We start from the raw sequence: 20,983 nt of genomic DNA on the forward strand, positions 1-20,983 counted from the left end.
CAAAAAAAAAACCCCAACAAAAAACCACCAAACAAGGCTAAATTATAATACCTATGCTAACTAGCCTATAAATCAGGAATCACTCCAATTAAGCTAGTAAATGAGATTCAGATCTCCTTATTGCAAGCATAAAAGGTTTCAATAACAGCAATAAGCATAAAAACTGTTACACCACTTTACTGGTTCTCAGTCTCCTCTAGACTATAAGACCTTATTAAAAGACATAAAGAAAGCAAAAGGGACTGTTCACCCCAAAAGGGACAGCTCCCATGTCCACATTTCCTCCCATTCATTACTTGCAGTCAGCATTCTGAAAAAGGAAGAACTGTGAAAAAGGAGTTTGCTGCTACAGCAGCTGTAAAGTGTTATTTACAAAACAGTTGTGACCACAATGTGATTTCAACCCAAAGCGGCTTTCCCTTAATCAGGTGAATTTGTGAAGTAAAAACTCTTCTGAAGAGTTTAATTATCCTTTTTATGATCATATAAAACACAAGCATAACACCCACCCTTCTTTTTTTAATATTGTACTTTATTTTGCAATAGGAGAATAGTATCTATAGAGAATAGAAAAATTCTCAATGTTTGAATACTTTAGTTTCACATTATCTGAAGCATTTGCATTTCTGTTCTACACAGATACCAACTTTAGCTATACAATGCTGATTATTACACATATGTATGTGTAATAATATCCAAGCTCATGAACACAGTGACATCTCAAGTGGCCTTTTGTTGTCATCCTGAGTGCAAAAAGTGCTTTTCAGCATACGAGGGAGACCTGTGGGTGTCTGACATTTTCCTGTGCCATTGTGATAGTTAAGGAACTAGACGAGGAATATATACAAGAACAAAATAATCAAGATAGCAGAATATTACTTACGAACAATACATTAGAAAGATGTACTACACAGCCTTATGGTATGAATTTCATGGACCATGTGTATCAAACAGCTGGGTTACTTTTTTATTGCTTTTACTGTGTAAAGGTATTGACAGGTGCTAGTCTTAGCAATGGCCCTAAAGGTAAAACACCTTAAACTTACATGGAGTGAAGCACATGTATACATGTGCTTCAGAGAACAGACTTGACTTGGAAATGCAGCTCATTGAGCACTATATCTTCAGCACCTTATTAATACCAGACCTTGTTCAAAACACCCCAGCATATAAAGGCAAGGCTTGCAGGAGAAGGCAGTCACTTTCATTAAGCTAGCACATAAATTAGTTGGAAGAAAAACTGAAGAGACAAGCTTTCAAGCATACAAGCTGTTTTAARAACTCAAGTCACAAGCTACCAGTACAAACTGAAAACATATCTTGCCTCTCATAAACCCTGGGGATAAAGAGTTTGCTGTTACAGCTGAGCTAACCTAATGGCTTCTTAGTGCAGGTATGGGAGGTTCTACTCTTCCCCATGTTCCATACTTGTCCCTTCAGGTTGCTCTGACACTGGTCTCAGTCAATTCAAAGAACTGTAGAAGCAGAAAATGGAATTTTCTTTCTTGTAGAGCTATTCTTATGTCAGTTGAGCTTCCTGAACTTGATTAGAAGAGGCTCAGAAGCGCATGAGTGCTGGTACAGGGAGAAGGAAGAAATGTACAAGGAAAAGACAGGTGTGGGACTATACATGTCAGTGGCTACTAGCCATTAATTGGCTTAGCTGCAATAGTCACCCYCTCTAGGAGGACAGCTTTATCAACACTGTTACTAAACGACTGGATAGTGCAATGGCTGATTTACTRAAAAATAAATTCAAAAGAAAGTAKAATATGTACATAAAATGGTAATAATTAGTACAAGTTGTTCCCCCGTATCACAGTAAATCTACTTCTCCCATCCCATCATTCCAGCAACTATTTCAGTAGTTCTGCACCACTGTGGTTCCACGAGGGGGAACCCAAATTTCTTGCACCATTTAAAAACAAAAGATATCTCTTCACCTCCCTGATGAAGCTGATTCAATAGTTTGCTTAGTGTGACATCTAGTGTCAAGACCCCAACACGGTTCAGGCAGTGACTAATCCACAGTTATTACAGATTCTGTTGTATGAAGGAGTATCATATCTGTCTTATTGCGGGGACCTTGATCCAAATAATGTCAGAATCAATTCAAAGGCAACAGACAATTTTTTTCAGAATATAAAACTACCACCAAAACAATCCCTGACTGTAYGTGCAGCTACTTAAATGGGGATGAGATACAAATGATACGGAAACGGCCTTATTATCATGAACTAAAATCAGGTGTGCTAAACAAATTACTGCCATGCATTAAAAAYGCTCATGTATTTGCAAGCTTTCCATCAGTGTTTCAAGGATAATGAAACTGAGATCCTTGGAACAACATTTTAACTTGGGTAGGAATGAAAGAAAAATTAATTAYAGTAAGATGAATTATTCACTGGAACAACCTACCCAGGGATATGGTAGAATCTCCACTGCTGGAAGTTTTCAAGATGTGACTGGACAACATGCTAGATAAGCTAATCTGGATGCATGAAACCTTTCCCACAAAACCCTTGACTAGATGACTTTTCAAGGTACCTTCCAACCTGGGCTGTTCTAAGATACTATTTGTTGAAAGCAGAATGTATTTGGTTAAGCTTTCAAGACGTTATTTAGTCCACCCAGACTGTTTCTGCTATTTTTACAAAGTATGATTTTGAAGAAAAATATAAGGAATTGTAAATATTKGTCATATCTCACCAGACAAGCAGCAGTGCTGCACAAATATGACGACAAAGCAAGAAGTATCACAGAATGAAGGCATTTCTGCTGTGTCTTGACTTCAAGAAAGAAGTTTAACTTACAGCATTTGCTACTCTGAAGGAATACCAACTTTACAATGGACTGRGCCATTAAAAAACTATTTTCTGGTGTAGAATAGGAGATGAAGCATTGGTTGAACTGCTCAGATATCAAATGGAGTAACTTGAAGTGGAATAATAAATATTTCATAATAAAAAGAAAGTTTACAGAAATTCCCAATAGCTTTAATTTTTTTTTCTGTATTGCACTAGGAATTATCATACTGAAGCAGATATGTGGTCTACAGAGTCCCATATCTTGTTCACAGCAGTGTGAGACAGTAAGTATTTCACAGGATCAAGCATGAATTTTCATAACAAACAGCTWGGAAATAAGCCCTCTATATCAGGAATATGAAATATTACCTGGTACACTGATTTCCTRGAACAAATCTAAGATTATCTATGTGGTGTTCTAAGTTCCCTTGGGTTCAGGAAACATGGAAGAATGTACTATTGGTTTCTGTTAATTAAAAGTCTATTTTGTTTAATAAATTCATGAAGTTAGATTCAAAACTATTACACAGTAACATGGAAACTCAACCTACCCTGATCCCAGGGTTGGGAAGTCTGTCTGTGCTGCTTATTCCAGGAAACAGGAAAACAGAGAGAACTGCTGCTTTATATACAACATCTGATTTAAGGTGCTTTCCTAGATGTTCTTAGTTACTGCCAGAACCYAGATAGTAGGTGGGTCTTCAGTGTGACATAGTGCAACCAATCTGATGTTGAATTAAAATCAATCACTTCAAAATTTTCTTTTTTCTTTTCTGCATGCATATGCTCCTTTTCCAAGACAACTTGGCTTGTTCCAACTGTGCTCATTTTTAGACAATAATAATCCTAAAAATAYATAATCATGACGATGATATAACTATTCAAAATAGACATCACACAACCTTATCGAGTCAGGCTGCCTACACAACAAAAATCATTCACATAATTATGCTCTGTGAAGATAGTTATGATGATGATACAGTCAGTATGTTAACAAGCCAGTATCAATTACACATCAATTTTTATTGGTATATGAACCAAGATGTTATAAGGCCTATATAAAAAGGACATCACATCATGAAGAAGTCCATAGAAATCCACACAGATACAATGCTGGCAGCACGTTTCRCAGACAAAAGCAACAGCTGCAAAAAGATATGTCTTGTTTACTTATTAGGAAATATGAAGGGCTGCAACACACACTCTTGTTYGTCTCCTAAACTTTTTCCAACAGCATTCCTTATTTTCATATAAGCCAATGTCAGCTGGGCAAGAAAATACCTATGGCTACAGAAAATATATACATTTGGTGACACTAAACTGAGTGCTCAGAGAGGCTAAAACCTCTAAGCAAAAGAGACTTGAAGTGAGATTGCCACTGCAAGCCTACWACACCAGTAACTGTTTGGTAACAAATGATCTTATTACTCACAAGCAGCTCTCTAATGGCTATTGGATAGAATGCTATTTATTGCAAAAGCAAAACAGAATGTAAATATGGTTATCTCACAGGCAAAAATGGAATGGCCTGAGAGAGCTCTGTTTCAAGAAACTCATTGYTGCAACCATAAAAATGCTGCAAAATACAGCAGCATTACAATTCCAATAGATCAACAGCTAGTTATTACACAAAACCAGATTCTTCTCAGAATGCTCTTGTTATGATAGTTTGAGAATGTACGAGGCAAAGCTTTTAGGAAATCTGTGAAAGCTGTACCCTTTATCAGACCTAATAGCAYTGGGGAAAAAAATGGGAAATATTTTTGACACAGAGACACCTCTTTCAGAGTCTGAAAGAGAAGCACTAAACTTTGACATTAAAGTTGAGAACACTTGTGCACACAAGTRTGCAGTTGCACAGATGGGTGAGTGCCCTTGTCTACATCCGATTGTTCTGAGCATTCCCATCCTTTCCTATTTGGTAGCATTTGGGTGATCAAATGATAATCCAGGTTAGGGATTTTAAAACTGATCCAGCTCAAGATCTAGCTCTTACTTCATCTGTACGTTCCAAAATCAGTCCCATAAATCAGCTCCCCCATCACTACTACATCAGGGCTACCGGGAGTGTAAGAGAAGGAAGAAATACAATGCTGGGGAAAGGTGGGCCTGCTCCTTTCAGCAACAACCTTCAYTTATGTAAATTCAAACACATCTTAGAAACCCATTCCAAATGTAACTAGAAATGGCTAGTTAATTGGCTGGACCGTCTGAAAGAAAATGTAGTTACGTACTCATGACTGGATGGAAAAAAAAAGAGAGAACAAGGAAACTTCCCTCCTCTGAGAAACAGACAAAAATAATTCAGTGTCCAGGGAACAGAGCAGATGCGAATAATTATTGAKTCTTATATAGGATTATAAAACTAACATCTCTGTTGAACTTGTTATTTTTAGTAACTAGCAATTAATTTTAATTCAYCTTTTAAAGATATTCTGTGGATCCTTTATGAGAACTGAGTAGTAATAGGTTTTTTTCTTAATGGTAACTACATATTTGCAGACTTCGCTTTTTGCCTGTGAGTTTTCACTGAGGACTAATTAAGTTTCAGGTAAAGTCTTCACAAGGACATTTTGTACTGAAATACTATTGGAAATAAGTATAGGGACAGGGAGTACCTAGGGTCCATGTGTTARTACATGTTGTTCTACTGTCTGAAATCTAGTGTGACAGTTTCACTGGGTGACAATGAAAGCTGGAATGATGAGAAGGGAATTCATGTTGTGTAGTTAGTAGTCATGGCAAGTAAACCGCTAATGTGCATAAGCATGACTTGAGAAACCTTAAACCTTTGGCTGACAGAAATTGTATTGGATTGTGGATCCTTTCTGTGAAGAAACCACAAGGCAATTTATTGACTTTAAAAACAAGCCTAGCACCTTGTCCATAATTTGAATGCTTCCCAAGCTTATGAGGGTAAAACATCTATGAATTCTTAAGATGGTACACTAAYCTATCTAGTGGCCAATGAAAATTATTAATTATTTTCACACACTTTACCAACTGAACACTTACCCACTGTGGCAGAAGCTGATGACAGAAGAGACTTTCCCCAGGTACCCCAAGCTCCCCATCTACTTGCTTTAGCTGAGGAGTCTGCAGCCTATAAGAATAAAAACATTACTCCACTGTCTAAAAATCTTGTTCTCGAAAGGCAGGAAGAAACAAAGAAGCCAACAGGCAACAAAGTCTGGCATTTAATAGATGATGATGGATTGGATATTACATGGAGTTCAAGCTTCTGCGCACAAGAAAGCAGAACATGAAGCATTGTTCACATCTCCTATTCCTGGAAGTGCCTTAAACTCCAGAGGTGTCTTTACAGAGGTCCTAATACTTCTTTAGGCACTCAATCCTATAAAGCTATACAAGTTTATTAAGGCTAATATTAGGGAGAGGCAGGAACCTGTCTCCTTCCTGGGTTGTACCAGGAGCCAGAGTTAGAGGCTTCTCTTCCAGAGTCTCCTCACTTGTAATTCACTAGATGTGCACAGGGAACTCCTAACAACTGAGTTCAATAAAAACACAGCCAGAAGTGGTGTTGCACACCTTTTACGTTAATGTGTAGTGTTAAGCAATTATCAGTATTCTGTATTTAAATCATGTTAAAAACTTGTTGTCTCAAKAAAGTCTCCAGTAACGTATCATCTCTACATAATGCAAGTTTTATTACAACCAGACTCAAAAGACAAATTAATATCGTAGTGGCAAAGAAAAATTAAACTACTTCTAGTTTTCAAAACCTTGGTGTTGCAATTTCATTTATCCCTATACAGGTTTTCCGTAACTCCCTAGGTTTTTGTGAAAGACGTTATGCACAAAATACAAAATTCTGTCCTTACAATGCAGGGAGGGGAGGGCTTTTACAGAAAAGAAAATGTTACTTACTGGACTGCTTTGTTCATGCAGTGTTTCTTCCAATTCAGGTTCTGCATCAAGGCTTACAGTTTCAATGCACTCGGTGGGCAAGTCTTCAGCTGTCTCTTCACTGGAAGGTATATTTTCAACTGGTTTTTCTGTCAAAGGGTTTTCATTAATTAATATGTCTCCTTCCTGTCTGTTACTGACATTCTGAGTGACCTGTCCATGTTCATCTTGTGAAGACCCATGCAAGATATCAKCTTCTACAAGGTGTGGTACAGAGTCGTGAGACAATACTTCATTGCTGGGCATTGCCATTACTTCAGGTTTTTCTTCAGACAGGGTCCCATCAGATATGTCTTCAGACATTTTCAGTTCTGAATACAGAAAACAAAGTCTTTTAGGTTCCATTAAAATTTGAGCGACTATAAAATAGTGTTTACTATACGCTAGTGTTGAAAACAACAGCCTTGATCTAAAACCTCCTAAAGCATGGAGCCCTGAGGCACATGCATCATGCTGGTATCAGCATAATACTGGAAATACTCTATTCATGCTGCAGGATCCCACTCAAGTATGAAGAGCAGTGTTACTGTTTTCCAAAATATGGTTTAGTGAGGGAGAAAGGATATTCATTTGTCTGGAGAAGTCAAATGTAAGAGTTTCCACATGGCTAATTTCTATATTCACTATCAGCTGTGTACAAAAGACCACTGCAGAACAGAATAATCTGAGTTGCAATAGACAAGCAGCTCTTGCTCTCCCTTTCATCACTGCCACATACACCTACAGCCTGCTGACTGATGGAGGGGAGGATAACACCTGTGACTAAAACTGTGGGGATATTTATGTGCTGGAGAAGGGGCATAATTTGTGAACATGACAGGCCATGGTCCCTAGAGCCGTTTCATAGAGAGTCATTGCTCACACTGTTTCTGTATCACCTGTCTCAAAGGCTTGCTCCTAAAATTCCAGCTGTGTGATTAAACATCAATTTTAAAGCCAAGGTAAACTTGTATGAGGTACAGTTATTGATTTTTCTTGTGGTAAGTTAAGAAATTTTATTCCTTATCTTCCAATGTAACTTTGAAGCTATTTTCTACCACTGTGTAGTCATCAGGCTGAGGATTCACGAAGGCAAAGAAATGCAGAGCAAGCTCCTGAGTAAGGAGTGGCACTGTCAGAGTCCAAAAGGACTACTTTTCCATGGTTACTAACACTTATTCGTTGGTAACAACGCTATACTTGGCACTCAAAAGACAATCCTTGACAGAGAGCTTGCAGACTCCTCACTATGCACTGAGTTGCATGCCATAAAATAAACTCATACAGTCCTCTCTGCAGACGTTGTCTTTTCATTGACTCTGATACTACTTAAATATGCCTCAAAGGTTTGCAACTGTCAGGAGGAATGGAGGTTCTATGAGAGACTGAAGAACAGGGGAGAAAAAAGWCAAAAAGCAAAATATAACTGGGATTTAGGAGAAATTTGCCTGAGAAGCATGTATTTAAATTAAWATATTTTATTAAAGTCTATAAAACTGTATATATCTGTAGCTTAATTTCTAAGGATACCTTAATTGTCCTTAGAAAGTATGCATTCACAACTCAGAAACTTTGCATTTGACAGTTTTCCATTAAAAATACAGCAAATATTAAAAAATGCTTTAGTGTAGGGAAATATTGCTACTGTTTAACAGTAGCCATTGTGTGATAGGCAGCATCACCTAAAGAAAATGTAAACCAAATTCCATCGTCAGACAGGAGGGTCCTCTACCAAAACCTGTAAAACCTGTACACACGTACTTCATAATTTTGTATGGGCATTACCTCAGAGTAAGCCCAGCACTTTTTAAAGGATCACACAGAGATAGGCGCATGGATTTTTGCAGTACTGGGTCATCTTTGGGTACCACTCGGCCACGGCCCCTGCAGTTATCTGTTGAACCTTCCTTAACAGGAGCACAGCACGCAACAGCAAATTACCGCGTCTGTMAGAACACACGAGCCGGGCTGCACCGGGGTCAGCGTCATTCAACCTCTGGTCCGTGACTCTATCCTGATCCAAATCAACTCGGGCAGCTCCGCCCAAAGGGAATTACTCTACGGGGAGTTCGTGAGGGAGATGCTAAGGCCAGCCCGGGACCGGTGGCAGGGGAGTGCCCGGCCCGCACGGACCAGCCGCGCCCAGGGGGCCGGCGCTGGCGGCACCTGCCGAGCATCCACCTGAGGAGTTCCATCTCGCCYCGGTAGCAAAGCCCAGCCGCCGCCGGACGCCTTCGGGCACGAAKCACCGTCCCCGAGCGGGAGAGAAGAATAACTCTTTTGGCGATGGCACCGCGCTCCCCTCTCGTTCGACGCCCGCTGTCGCTTCTCCTCCACGGCATGCTGTGGGCACGGCGAACGCGGACGAACCCCTGTGGCAGCTCCCCCTGCCTCTCTGCCCTCTGCTCTCTGCCCCAGGCAGGGCAGGAGCAGCCGGGGCGCCGCTCCCGCAASCCCGCAGCGGTCACAACTTCCCCCTTTTATTTCTTTTCCCCTTTTCGAAATTCCCCTCTGGGACAGAGCCGTGTGGTGAAGCCGGTGTCAAAAGCGGCAGAAAAAGCAGAAATCGCCGCGCTCCTTACCGCTCAGCAGTGCCCCGGCCGGCGCGCCCCCGGCTCCTTCCCTTCCCCGCCCCGCCACGTCGGCAGCGGCGGGGGGAGGAGGCAGAGCGGGCCGGGCAGCCCAGGACGGCCGGCCCCAGGGAGGAGGGAGGGCTGCCTTTGTCCCCGGCTCTGCTTCCGGCTGGCTGCGCCGGCCGCTTGTTACGAATGGGCCAAGCCGCCCCGGGCTCCAGGCTGCGCTGACCCAGCGTGGGGAGCCGCCCCGGCCGCCATTCCTGCCCCTCACGGCCTCAGCGCGGGTCGGGGGCCGTGAAGGGCCGGGCGGGACGCCTCGCTGGACGCGGCTGCAGCAGCGCTTCCCTCGGGACCGGCGGMACCCTCCGCGTCCGCGCTGGGACAGAAAAGGGTACTTTTCATGGAATCATGGAATGTGCTGAGTTGGAAGGATCGACGAGTCCAACTCCTGTCCCTGTGCAGGACACCCCAAAAGAATCACACCACGTGCCTGAGAGCGTTGTCTCCAAACGCTTCGTGGACTCGGACTTGGCTTGGTGCTGTTGCTTCTTCCCTGGGGAGCGTGTTCCAGTGCTCAGCCACCCTCTGACAGGAAAAGTCTAAATGAACTTAGTTGCTGAGCTGGCATGMAAATCTGTTATTTTCTTTTTACAAAGTCTGATCCTTCCTCAGAATGTACACTTAGTGACCCCCGGGTTTGTGGAATTAAATAACCGCGATGTGACTTTTCCGATACCGCTCTGCGCCTTCATTATCGCTGTGTTACAGGAAACGCACCTGACAGAAGCCGGCGGTKCGCGCACACATTTCCAGTCAGTTGGTGAAACACTCGGTTGTGCAATGGGTTTGTAGGCTGTTCCCAACACCCTGTAGTTCTCGTTTCTGTGTAATTCCTCATACCCATTCCTCTTTTTTGCCACCTCATTTTAAGGGGAAGTATGCCCTTTGCAGTGGKAAAAGGCATTTCCACCATTCGTCAAAGCATAATTTCTGTCACTAGTCTGCCAAAGAAAGAAATTACTTTTGCTGCAGGAGGCAAACTATCACTAAAGGGAGCTACTCCAAGAGGTCGCAGAATAAAGCCCCAGTTCTTAGAAGTGTGCTTCACAAATACGGATCGTACTATGTGACTTAACATTTATCTGGCAAAAGTGTCTGAAGTTTCTCATTAAGGTAGGTGGTAGCAGAACAAATGTTTGTATCCCTACATAGTAGTTCCTTTTGAAGGTCTTTCAGTGTGAAATTAAGTGTCAGGGAATACTGGTTAATTTATTGATGTTAGATACATTTATTGAAAATGAAATCTAGAGGGGTCCTAGGGATTTCCCTCTGCTTTTCAGTGGAGCTTGTGGACAAATAAGAGCAGGGTTTTAGTAGGAATCCTGGTAGCTGGAGATTGTTTAACCCATGACAGATGATAATTTTGACTGTAATGTGCATCTTGCACTGTCAGTTTTGCAGTTTCTGTACATAACCGTGCATGTTACAGAACTGCAATACATTGTTAATCACTGTTGTAACCCAAAGTTATTACTTCATGGTGAAATTAGCATTGTGTATACATGAATGTGCATGTGTCTGTTTGGGGAGAAGGATGTATACATTTTGTAAGTTCCTAAACTACTTTTTTGAATTTAACACTTGCATTTTCTAGGTTTTTTCTCTTTTGATTTTCAGAAATTAATTTCACTTTTATTGTCTCACTATGGGAATACTGCCAATGGTTTTGGAATAAATACATGCTAGAGATTGAACACTTCCACTCATCTCAGATTTCACTGATGTTTGTTATTACTCTGTCATCATCTTTCTAATGGGTTTCAGAAAAGATACCTGCCTTTTAATAAATAGATTAATACATATAAAAATGGAAAGACATTTGGCTAATTTTAACAGAACATGGAAGTATGCATGACATTCATGGACTGTATGAATCATTTCCACTGGTAAATCTGAGTGGTGAATCTGAAGGGCTAATGGTATGCAACTGATGGTAATATGCTTATTTTGCTGTTTAACGTGTGGTTCATTGTCTTTGTAGTATATAGGCATTCAAACAATGCCAAAGGCCACCTGAATTGAAGAGATCCTCTGGAAAGAGAGTCCCCACCTTACAGCAGTTATTACACGGTACCAATTGTACATCTGGTTCTGTATTCAGAATTTGTAGGCTGTATTCAGGCAGCTCAGCTGTTACATTATGAAACAGGAATGAATATTTGGGAGAAGCACGGTTTTAGGATTACCTTAGGATTTTATCTCACCCTAAGGATGGATAGCAAAATCTTTGCAGCTAAGAGCAGGCAATGGTGAGGTTTGTATGTAACATTATTATGTCATTTGGAAATCAGCTGTGAATAGTCTGGTATGAATTGACAGAAATGGAGAATGAACCATAAAATCTGTAAGATATCTTATAATCTATAAGATTCATTAGCGTTATAAGCAGACAATTTTCCATATTCTRTTGCTTACTACCTGTCCTGTCTTTCCACTTAATTTTTGGATGACCTCTTTTCACATGTGGCTGAGGTCTACCGAATAAGCCTTAAAGTGAAAAAGTAATTTTTTAGATTATTTCTTCTGCTTCCTGAATCATTGAAATGTTAAATCATGCATGTGTTTTGGTATGCTAACCCAGAAAGGTAGCTTGTATTGTGGCAGTTCTGTATTTAGATCTCAGCTATAGTGGAATTTCTGACCAACATTATACAGAAATAAAGAGAGACTGGTTTATGTGTTTGCCATGACATTAACCCTAAGTTTGGGCATTCAGTACCAAAGTCACTGCTCTGCTTTAATTTAAAAAAAAACAACAAACCAAACCCCACTCACTGTTTCCATGGTCACTGTTTAACCCAACCACAACACTGCTGGAGCCGGAGAGATTATTTTTCCATTTCTGTTAAATGGAAATTAAATTGAGACAAACGACACTTTTATAAACCAGCCTTGATAAGAACCTGACAATTATATTGGTATAGCAAAATGGACAAAAATATTACAGTAATGCATGTAGACTTAGATCATTATTAAGTTCCGAGAGGAAGATGTTTGAATTTCAGTGTAAAGTTTGTTCAAAAGAAGTACTTATTTTCATATTAATTTGATGAAGATAGAAAGTTGGTAAGAAGATTCATTTTTCTCCTGTTTAATATAATGCAAAGCATAAAAGAAAAAAGTTCAATAATAATATAATAGTGGGGATATTACAGTAATGTTGTACGTGGAAAATACATCTGGAGAAAAGCAAATGCCATTTCACAAGCTGTCGGTAGATGGCACAAACATTAATATAAACATTTGGGCGTTCCTAAGTATTGTTACGCAATAGGATAGAGTTATGGGAAGRTATATTTTTCCTGAATACGTTTTCTGGAGAGCAGGGATTTCTGGTGAGAAAATTTTACCTTTTTTGCTTTATGCTGTTGCTAGTTCACTAGAATTGTTTTCTATTCTCCTTCTTATTTGCCAATGAGCCTTTTTTTTCCATAGCAAGTGTACAAAGTTCTTTCAAGTGTATGGGTAAGCAACGATGGTAAAGTTGCTTGTGTTCGGAACATTGCTTCAAAGGAACTGTCCAAGTAGCAGTCTCTTTTTATTAGCATTACACCCCTAGTTAAGGGAGGTCGAGTGATTTAGTGGCARTTGTTTTTCTACAGTTCAGGAACGGGTCTAACTTGTGAAAGTTATTCTTGTGAAAGGCATCTTTGTAACGCTAGAGTTTTGTGCTATGCTGATTACTTGTGAGGTACATGCCTTCATAGTGAACTCTTATAGCTAAATATATTCTGTATATGAAAGTTTAGCCAGTTTACACCAATTTTATATTGGAAAAACTCTTAAAACCTCAGTATTTAACTCTCACTCTTTAAAGAACAGGACACTTCCTTGCTATGCTCTTGGCATGCTTGCTCTCCTGGATTGCTTTTCTTGATTAAGCTCTTTTTATCAAGTTTGAAGACATGAGGACACTTTTGAATTAAAAGGGATATGATTATAACAAATAATTTCTACACTATTAGCACCCAAATCACAGGTTGTATATTATGAAAGTTTTTACTTTTGTTGTTTCATAGGATATTCTAAAGAAAGATTGAAGGTACTCATAAATAATTTGAATACTAGGATATGTATGAGAATGAGAAAGAAAATAAAACACAAGTGGAAGAATCATAKTCTTTTTCATCTAGTCCATGGATATTGCTGAAATTTTATCCCAAGAAGGAATAATGATTTGAAAGTAGATTTTTTTTTCAGAGTTCTCTTGAAACTACATGTTTTGTTTAATTATGAACACATTAGTAGAGTTGCCCAAACAATCTTTTCTCAGAAGAGACTGAGGGTGCCCAAATGCCTTTTGAGGGCTGTGATGCATATAACTTGTGCAAATGAAAATATGGGAAAAGGCTGGAAAAGTTTTGCCWTATTACTCCACTATTTCTAGTTAATTTCCAAGCTTAGTTTCATGCATTCTTTGCAAAATAACTCAATGGCCTTATTTTTTTTAATTGTTAGATCAAGTGTAATGTGTATTTTGCACTCAGTAATTCTGAGATAGCTTGGGAAATGGTTAAYGGTGCAGTGAATGTAGTCTTGGAAGCTGTAAATCAGTCCAACGGGTGACAGCTACTGTCTCATTGTAGAGTCATTARAAATATAAACTCACTATTTAGCCACTTCAGTATCAAGAGAAAGTTCAAGACCAGTACAGTCATTAATAAGCACTATGGAAAGTGCAACAGGCACTTGTTTCAGGCAACAACTATGATTTAAAATTAATGGGGGAGTAGGGGAAAGAATTAGAAATAAAAAGATATTCCAGAAATATGAAAAACAACTYAAATTAAAGATTTACACATGTAAAAGTGTTAACCAAGTTCTTACCAGTYCCTCTTTTAGAGGAGTGGTATAATGGATTTATGCAATATCTAAAAGGAGTCAGAATGGCTGACTCAAACAAAGGGAGGTTGGCTACCCTGAATTCTTATATTCAGACAGAAAAAGTTACCTCTGTTAGGGAAAACTAAAGCAAAGACACTTTTTTTTCCTTTGAAGTATGTTTAAATAAAGCTCTCTTTCACAACAGTGGTGTTTGAGGTCAGTRTCCTTAGAGGTGAGCTGGATTTTGTATACAGAGGTTCTACAACTGATATATTTTCGTGTAGCATGCAAATATTCCTAGTGTATGTCTGGTGTTGTCTGTGTCACTTTGAGTCTAAATTCAGGAAATGCTGAAGCTCAGACTAGAAGTGAACTCTCCTGTGAACTTTCACAAGGCATAAATATAGAACATTCTACCCTTACCCCCGTTTCCCCAGTTAAAAGCAGCACTGATGATCCAATCTCAGCTACCTAAGGAAATGCAGCTTTTGATTCAGGCTCTTGAATATCCATTGTATGTTCCAGTCCACGTATTATAGTAAAAAGTTCATTTTTAAATTATGTCTCTGAATGTAGTTCAAATCCCTTAAGAGATAATCTGAGGAGAGGATGACTGTGCTGMACTCTATTATTGTACCTTCTAATCAAAGTGTATTACACAATTGTGGGAAACCTTCATAACACACTGAATCACTGCAGTAATTCTGTCAGTAAGCAGCAAATTTTAGACACCTATAAAATTAGACCTTTTGTGAAAAATGGACTCATTATATGTTAAATACACCATATTTACCAAATAAAATTTCAGTGATGTTCTGTTCATAARGAATGTCCCTCCTGAATGATTGCAGGTACCTTCATTGCTTTTTGACTCAAAAGGAGAAATGAGAAATTGGAACCTTAAAAAAAAAAAAAATCTCTATCTGATTTTTGCTTTTGTTTTTTTTTTTTTTTTTTTTTTTTTTTTTTTGTTTTGTTTTCCAACAGGATTAGAACAAAGATGGACAGTTGAGAAAAGTATTGAGCATCTCCAAGGAATCAGAAAGCAGTATGACACAAATTATGATCTTTCTCAGAAACTTTTTTCTTTGCAAGTGTTTGTTTGCATTAACTGTTTGGAACTGTGTCAGCCTGTCTTTGGAAGAGGAACTCCTTCCATTTGTTTCTAACAATTTTCCAGAAGATGGTTCTAACAAAAAAATCGAGAGTCTTCCACTCCTGTATGCAAGTAATCATCAGCCCAAAGCAAATTCTGATTGGGTTGTGATAAAAAATACTACAGAAAGCCTGTCATTGTCAGAAATCACAGATGAAAATATAAAAAAATTGGTAGCTTTATTATCTCATTTCAGACAAGGATCCAGGTTACAAAATCTGACACTGACAAATGTGTCAGTGGAATGGAATGCTCTTATGGAAATTTTTCAGACTGTATGGCACTCATCCATTGAATACTTCAATATTAACAATGTAACGCAATTGTCAGAGGTTGACAGATATGACTTTGACTATTCAGGTACCTCTATGAAAGCATTGACAGTGAGCAAAATTTTAATCACAGACATGTACTTCACACAGGATGATCTATATAGAATATTTGCAGATATGAATATTGCATACATGACAATAGCTGATTCAGAGATGATTCATATGCTTTGTCCTTCATCTAGGAGTCCCTTTAGATACCTAAATTTTTTTAAGAATGATTTAACAGATTTTCTTTTTCAAAATTGTGACAATCTACCTCAGCTGGAGACATTAATCTTGCAGAAGAATAAATTTGAGAGCCTTCTCAAGGTAAGCTTCATGACCAGCCCTATGAAATCACTGAAATACCTGGACATGAGCAACAATCTGCTGCGCCATGATGGAGCTGATGTGCAGTGCCAGTGGGCTGAGTCTCTGACAGAGCTGGACCTGTCCTCAAATCAGTTGGTGGATGCTGTGTTTGAGTGCTTGCCAGTCAACATCAAAAAACTCAGCCTACGGAACAATCAGATCAGCAATGTCCCCAGGGGGGTGGCGGAGCTGAAGTCCTTGGAAGAGCTGCACCTGGCGTCGAACAGGCTGGCTGACCTGCCGGGATGCGGTGGCTTTCCGTCCCTGCAGCTCCTGAACGTGGAGATGAACTCGATCCTGAGCCCGTCTGCCCACTTCTTCCAGAGCTGCCCAAGGGTCAGGGAGCTGCAGGCCGGGCACAACCCRTTCAAGTGTTCCTGTGAGCTGCAGGACTTTATCCGGCTGGAGAGGCGGTCAGGGGGGAGGCTGTTTGGCTGGCCGGCGGCGTACGTGTGCGAGTACCCGGAAGGCTTGCGAGGAACGGAGCTCAAGGACTTCCACCTGAGCCAACTGGCTTGCAACACGACGCTGCTGCTGGTGACGGCTCTGCTGCTGACGCTGGTGCTGGTGGCCGTGGTGGCSTTTCTGTGCATCTACCTGGACGTGCCGTGGTACGTGCGGATGATGTGGCAGTGGACGCAGACCAAGCGCAGAGCTTGGCACAGCCCCGCCGGAGAGGAGGGCACCGCTCTGCAGTTCCACGCGTTCATTTCCTACAGCGAGCRCGATTCGGTGTGGGTGAAGAACGAGCTGATCCCGAACCTGGAGAAGGGGGAGAGCTGCATACAGCTGTGCCAGCACGAGAGGAACTTTATTCCTGGCAAGAGCATTGTGGAGAACATCATTAACTGCATTGAGAAGAGCTACAAGTCGATCTTTGTGTTGTCTCCCAACTTTGTGCAGAGTGAGTGGTGTCACTATGAGCTGTACTTTGCCCATCACAAGTTATTCAGTGAGACTTCCAACAGCTTAATTCTCATCTTGCTGGAGCCAATCCCTCCGTACGTTATCCCTGCCAGGTATCACAAGCTGAAGGCTCTCATGGCAAAGCGCACCTACCTGGAGTGGCCGAAGGAGAGGAGCAAGCGTGCCCTGTTCTGGGCTAACCTGAGGGCAGCCATCAGCGTTAACCTGCCAACAGCTGATGAAAACAGGTGTGGGGAAACAGATTCTTTCTAATGGAATTTCTTCTGATTTTTTTTTTTTTTTTAGTGAGGCAATAAATATGATTTTTAGTCATTGTCAGTGTGTTTAACTTTTTGTTACATAGTCTTCTAACTAGTTGTCTGTGTTGCCTCCTAACTGTAGTCAAAATTCAGTTGACCTTATTATAAATATCTTGAGATAGCAAACTGCAAATTAATTTGAATGTGGATTTTGAAATACGACTTGAAATATTGCAATGAGTTTTTCTCAGAATTAAATCTGAAATAGTTTGTATAGTCATTTGGAAGAACGCTTGAACTGCTGGATAGTTTGCAGAGCTGCTTTAATCATGAAATTTAGACAGCTTTGTCAAAGGATATCTTTTGCTAAAATTATTTTGCATGAAAGAAAATTAGGCATCCTGAGAAGACACCTGAAGTCCAGGGCTCAAAATGGTTCCAAAATAGTCTTTGCTCAGATTTGGTGAAGATTAAAAGGATAGGACCCAGATGCAGAACTTTGTGAACTTGCCAAAAACAAGGACTGAGCAAGGAAGAAAGCTTTTGGCATTTTTTCTTAAGAAAAGGGGRAAAAAAAGAGTTGAGCTACTTCACTTTTTGGGGCTCATAGCTTGGCATTGGGAGAAGCAGTGAATTGACATTCAGAGTTCTAATACCCACAGAGTTCTGGTACCATTTTGATCCAGAGAAGTACCCTGTCCCGAGGGAGTGGGAGGGTATCTGCAGTAACAGAACTGCCTTCATCATAATGTCTATGTTTTGAGAACCTCCTGTCATCCCTAAATTATGCTTTTTTCCTCCCCAGATTTCTACTTTTTTTTTTCTTCTCATCTGTATTTACTTTATGCTTATTATTAAAATAATCTGTCCTTTTTAGCTGGAAAAGTATCTCTTTTACCACAGCTATGACTTGTGATCAGAAAGTCAATAGCCAGTCAGAGCCTGAAAAAATTCCCAAGCCAGGTCTTGGGAAAGCAGGTAAGACTTTATTTCCTGAGTTAGAAAAACAAACTACATTTGCAGTATTTGTTTTCCTTTATGGAAATATAGCAGACCACTCTGTCTGTACTTATGCTGTTTGGCTTCAAGGAAGCGTGGCTGGGCTCAGACAAACATTCATAACTGCTAAAGATGATGACAGCAAACTTCCTCATTGCCCCAACAAGGGAAGATTGTTTGAAATACCAGACCTAGATTCAAGAATCTGTTTCAGATTCAAGGATGTGTTTCAGCATAAAAATGAGAGAAGGGATGTTAGGATGAAATCCTCATGTAGTGTAGAATGTTTGCATTTTGTCTTATTCTTGTCTTCCATTATTAGCAAAAGGTTGCTTTGCCTGAGGTCTAAGTAGGCTGAGATTTCTTGACCTGAAACCTTAAAATGAGTGACTGTGACCTATAGAGGAAAGGTCAACTTTAACACCTTTAGCTCTCTCATCTGACTTAGCCTCAAATTTAATGTAATGCACCTGTTACCAAATTGCAGACATTTAATTCAGGAAACAAATGTTTTCTCTGCTTCCTCCTTCCCCTCCAACTACTGCTTCAGTGTATGACTCATTTAACCCTTAGAAAACTGCAGATGCTCAGATTTAGCTTTGTTTGCCTACCCCTTTCTCACAACCAAGGCCAGATGAATTATGTAGTGTCTTGCTTGAAAATTCTGTTCAAAAGCCTCAGAGTTTTAGTCCAGTAACCCTTGAAACCTCTGTACTACAGTTAAAATCCCCTGTTGTGTGTAACCTTAAGAACTCATCTGGCTTCTTCTGTGGCTGGGGGACAGAGAAACATCTGCAAGACAGAGAGTGCACCAGGAACACTTCCTGTTACTCATGTGGGAGCACATGGCCATTACCCGAAATTAAGGAGTGGAAGGTTTTAGCAAGGCAAACAAGGTTTGCTTGCCACTTTGGAAAGAAYTTGGAGCTGTGTGACCTCAGGGATGTTGTGATAAGCAGAAGTATATAATTACAGTTCTCTGGTGATGCAGATTTCTGGATTCCAAAATCCTTGAGCAAATAAATTGAAAGGGTGGCTTTTAATGAGCATGGGCATCAATTAAAACTTGTACTTTGGAACCAGAAGCCTGGTCCTTTTTGCCATGATGTGTGTCAAATAATTGATAAAACAGCTAAAAGTGCAATGAATTATTACAGCTAGTTTCTCTGATTCCACAAGAGAGGATGAGTTTTTCAGGTGATATTAGAATATTTCCAGCAATTATCTCAGCCTCTGTCATACTCTCAACCCTTTCTATAAAACCAGTTTTAGTCCATGAAGAAATTTTTCCTGTACATGGGGCCATGTGTAGTCTCACAGCAAATCAGCCACTTTATCTGCAGATTTTGCAGAGTGACTAACCTTTTCTGGGCAGCCTGGTGATGTGTGCCTGCAGTTGGTACTGCACTGAAATCTGTAACTGCTACTGCACTCCAGTTATCTGGGAAAGGGAGTGTGCAAATGTGTTCTGATCTCAGATACTGTATCAGAGCAGGTTCCTGGCATTCGACTAGTCATCTTGGTGACTAGCAGGAATGCTATTTTTACATACATAAAAATATGAACATGCAAAACTGATAACACAGGAGTTAAACACCCTCCAAAATCTAAAAAATGTGCAGAATGAAATGAAAGTGTAAAAGTGTAAATGCTTTTATATGTATTTAAGTAGTATGTAGTCTAAAGGAAACTGAACTATGACAGATGGGAGACTTGACAGAATGTGAGTTGCCCTGCTAAGAGCTCAGCTCTCTTTTAGCTTTCAAAGTGTCTTCATTGAAGTTCAGCGGCAGAGGGTTAGAGCAAGTAAAGGCACTCAAGGGAAAATAATGGGACTCTGTGGGAGATTCTGCTGAGGAAAAGGTTCAAAATCTCTATGAAACCTATGTTTTACTCAGGGCTTTGGTTTGTATGGTTTTTTTTTTTGGAAATATTTGCTGAGATTGACTATAATGCTAATTTGTAGTCACTGTCAAGACAGCAGTATTTATAAGCAGTAAGTGAGAGAGTTGTGTGTTCTGCAAGGTGGCTCTGGGTTACCAGTTTGATTTCCACAGCTTTGGTCCTTGTATCTTTTCATACTGAAGCAAAACAGGCTTGAGCATCAATATGATACAGTCTCTGCTCACTTTGACTTGTAGTGGCATTTAGTTTTTGCTTCACCTACTTGACACACAGGGACAATGAGAATTGCAGTTGAACTAAAGCCCTTGATGTGACCCAAACCCCCTTTGTAAACCTTTAATTGAGTGCTTTGTAGAGTCCACCAGCTGTGACTATGCTTTTAGTCCCATGTAAGTTCCCTTCTGCAGTTCTCATCAGAGAGATTCTTCACACTTTTGGGATGATGCCGGTCTGGAAAAATTTTTGATACCTGGCCAAGTGTAGTTGTGGTTTCTCTTCGGGTAAATAATGATGATACACAGGCAGAAATGTGAAATGTCTTTTTGTGAACATTGATAAAACAAGCTGCAACCCCCCCAACAATATAAAATTCAGATGGAACAAAGTATCTGCATGAACGCATGTGAGTTGACTATGGAAAGGATGGTATGCAGCTGGTATGTTTCAAGGTGCATGAACAGAAATACATTGCTTTTAATTTTTGCCTATCATGAAAAATGACTGAATCAGTAAAGTGAAACTAGTCCCAAGCAAAACTTCCTTGAATTGATTAGTAACAATAAATCATTTAAAGTTCCTAATGGTTTAACAAAGGTATTCAGGAGTATCAGTTTATTTTAACTAATTGCAAATTTGTCTTTATGGCAAACTGTTTATTTGAATTTATTTTAAAGTCTTACAA

The 20,983-nt window shown here is 39.9% G+C and overlaps 2 protein-coding genes across 4 annotated transcripts in view; one reads left to right on the forward strand and one right to left on the reverse strand.

Moving 5' to 3' along the window:
- FAM114A1 (family with sequence similarity 114 member A1) overlaps nucleotides 1-9,360 on the reverse strand; it is a 32,928-nt gene extending 23,568 nt beyond the window's left edge. Inside the window, exons 1-3 of one of the 2 annotated variants that reach the window (XM_057371651.1) lie at nucleotides 9,296-9,360; nucleotides 6,696-7,045; nucleotides 5,823-5,910 (exon numbers count right to left, since the gene is read on the reverse strand). In XM_057371651.1, the coding sequence (XP_057227634.1) occupies nucleotides 5,823-5,910; nucleotides 6,696-7,037 (430 nt within the window). In that variant the 5' untranslated portion in view covers nucleotides 7,038-7,045; nucleotides 9,296-9,360. The remainder of the gene's footprint in view (nucleotides 1-5,822; nucleotides 5,911-6,695; nucleotides 7,046-9,295) is intronic. The other variant, XM_057371650.1, reaches the window with a different exon arrangement.
- On the forward strand, nucleotides 9,349-17,219 carry LOC130576761 (toll-like receptor 1). 2 transcript variants are annotated; one of them, XM_057371648.1, is made up of 2 exons: nucleotides 9,349-10,462; nucleotides 15,161-17,219. In XM_057371648.1, the coding sequence occupies exon 2, from the start codon at nucleotides 15,224-15,226 to the stop codon at nucleotides 17,189-17,191; it is 1,968 nt and encodes a 655-aa protein (XP_057227631.1). In that variant the 5' UTR covers nucleotides 9,349-10,462; nucleotides 15,161-15,223; the 3' UTR covers nucleotides 17,192-17,219. The 2 variants fall into 2 exon arrangements, with proteins under 2 accessions (XP_057227631.1, XP_057227632.1); XM_057371649.1 differs by having other exon boundaries at nucleotides 10,088-12,684.
- The last annotated feature ends 3,764 nt before the right edge of the window (nucleotides 17,220-20,983 follow it).

The sequence above is a fragment of the Malurus melanocephalus genome, unplaced genomic scaffold (assembly GCF_030028575.1).
Source record: "Malurus melanocephalus ecotype Western Australia unplaced genomic scaffold, MMel_1.1 scaffold_151, whole genome shotgun sequence".
NCBI lineage: Eukaryota > Metazoa > Chordata > Aves > Passeriformes > Maluridae > Malurus > Malurus melanocephalus.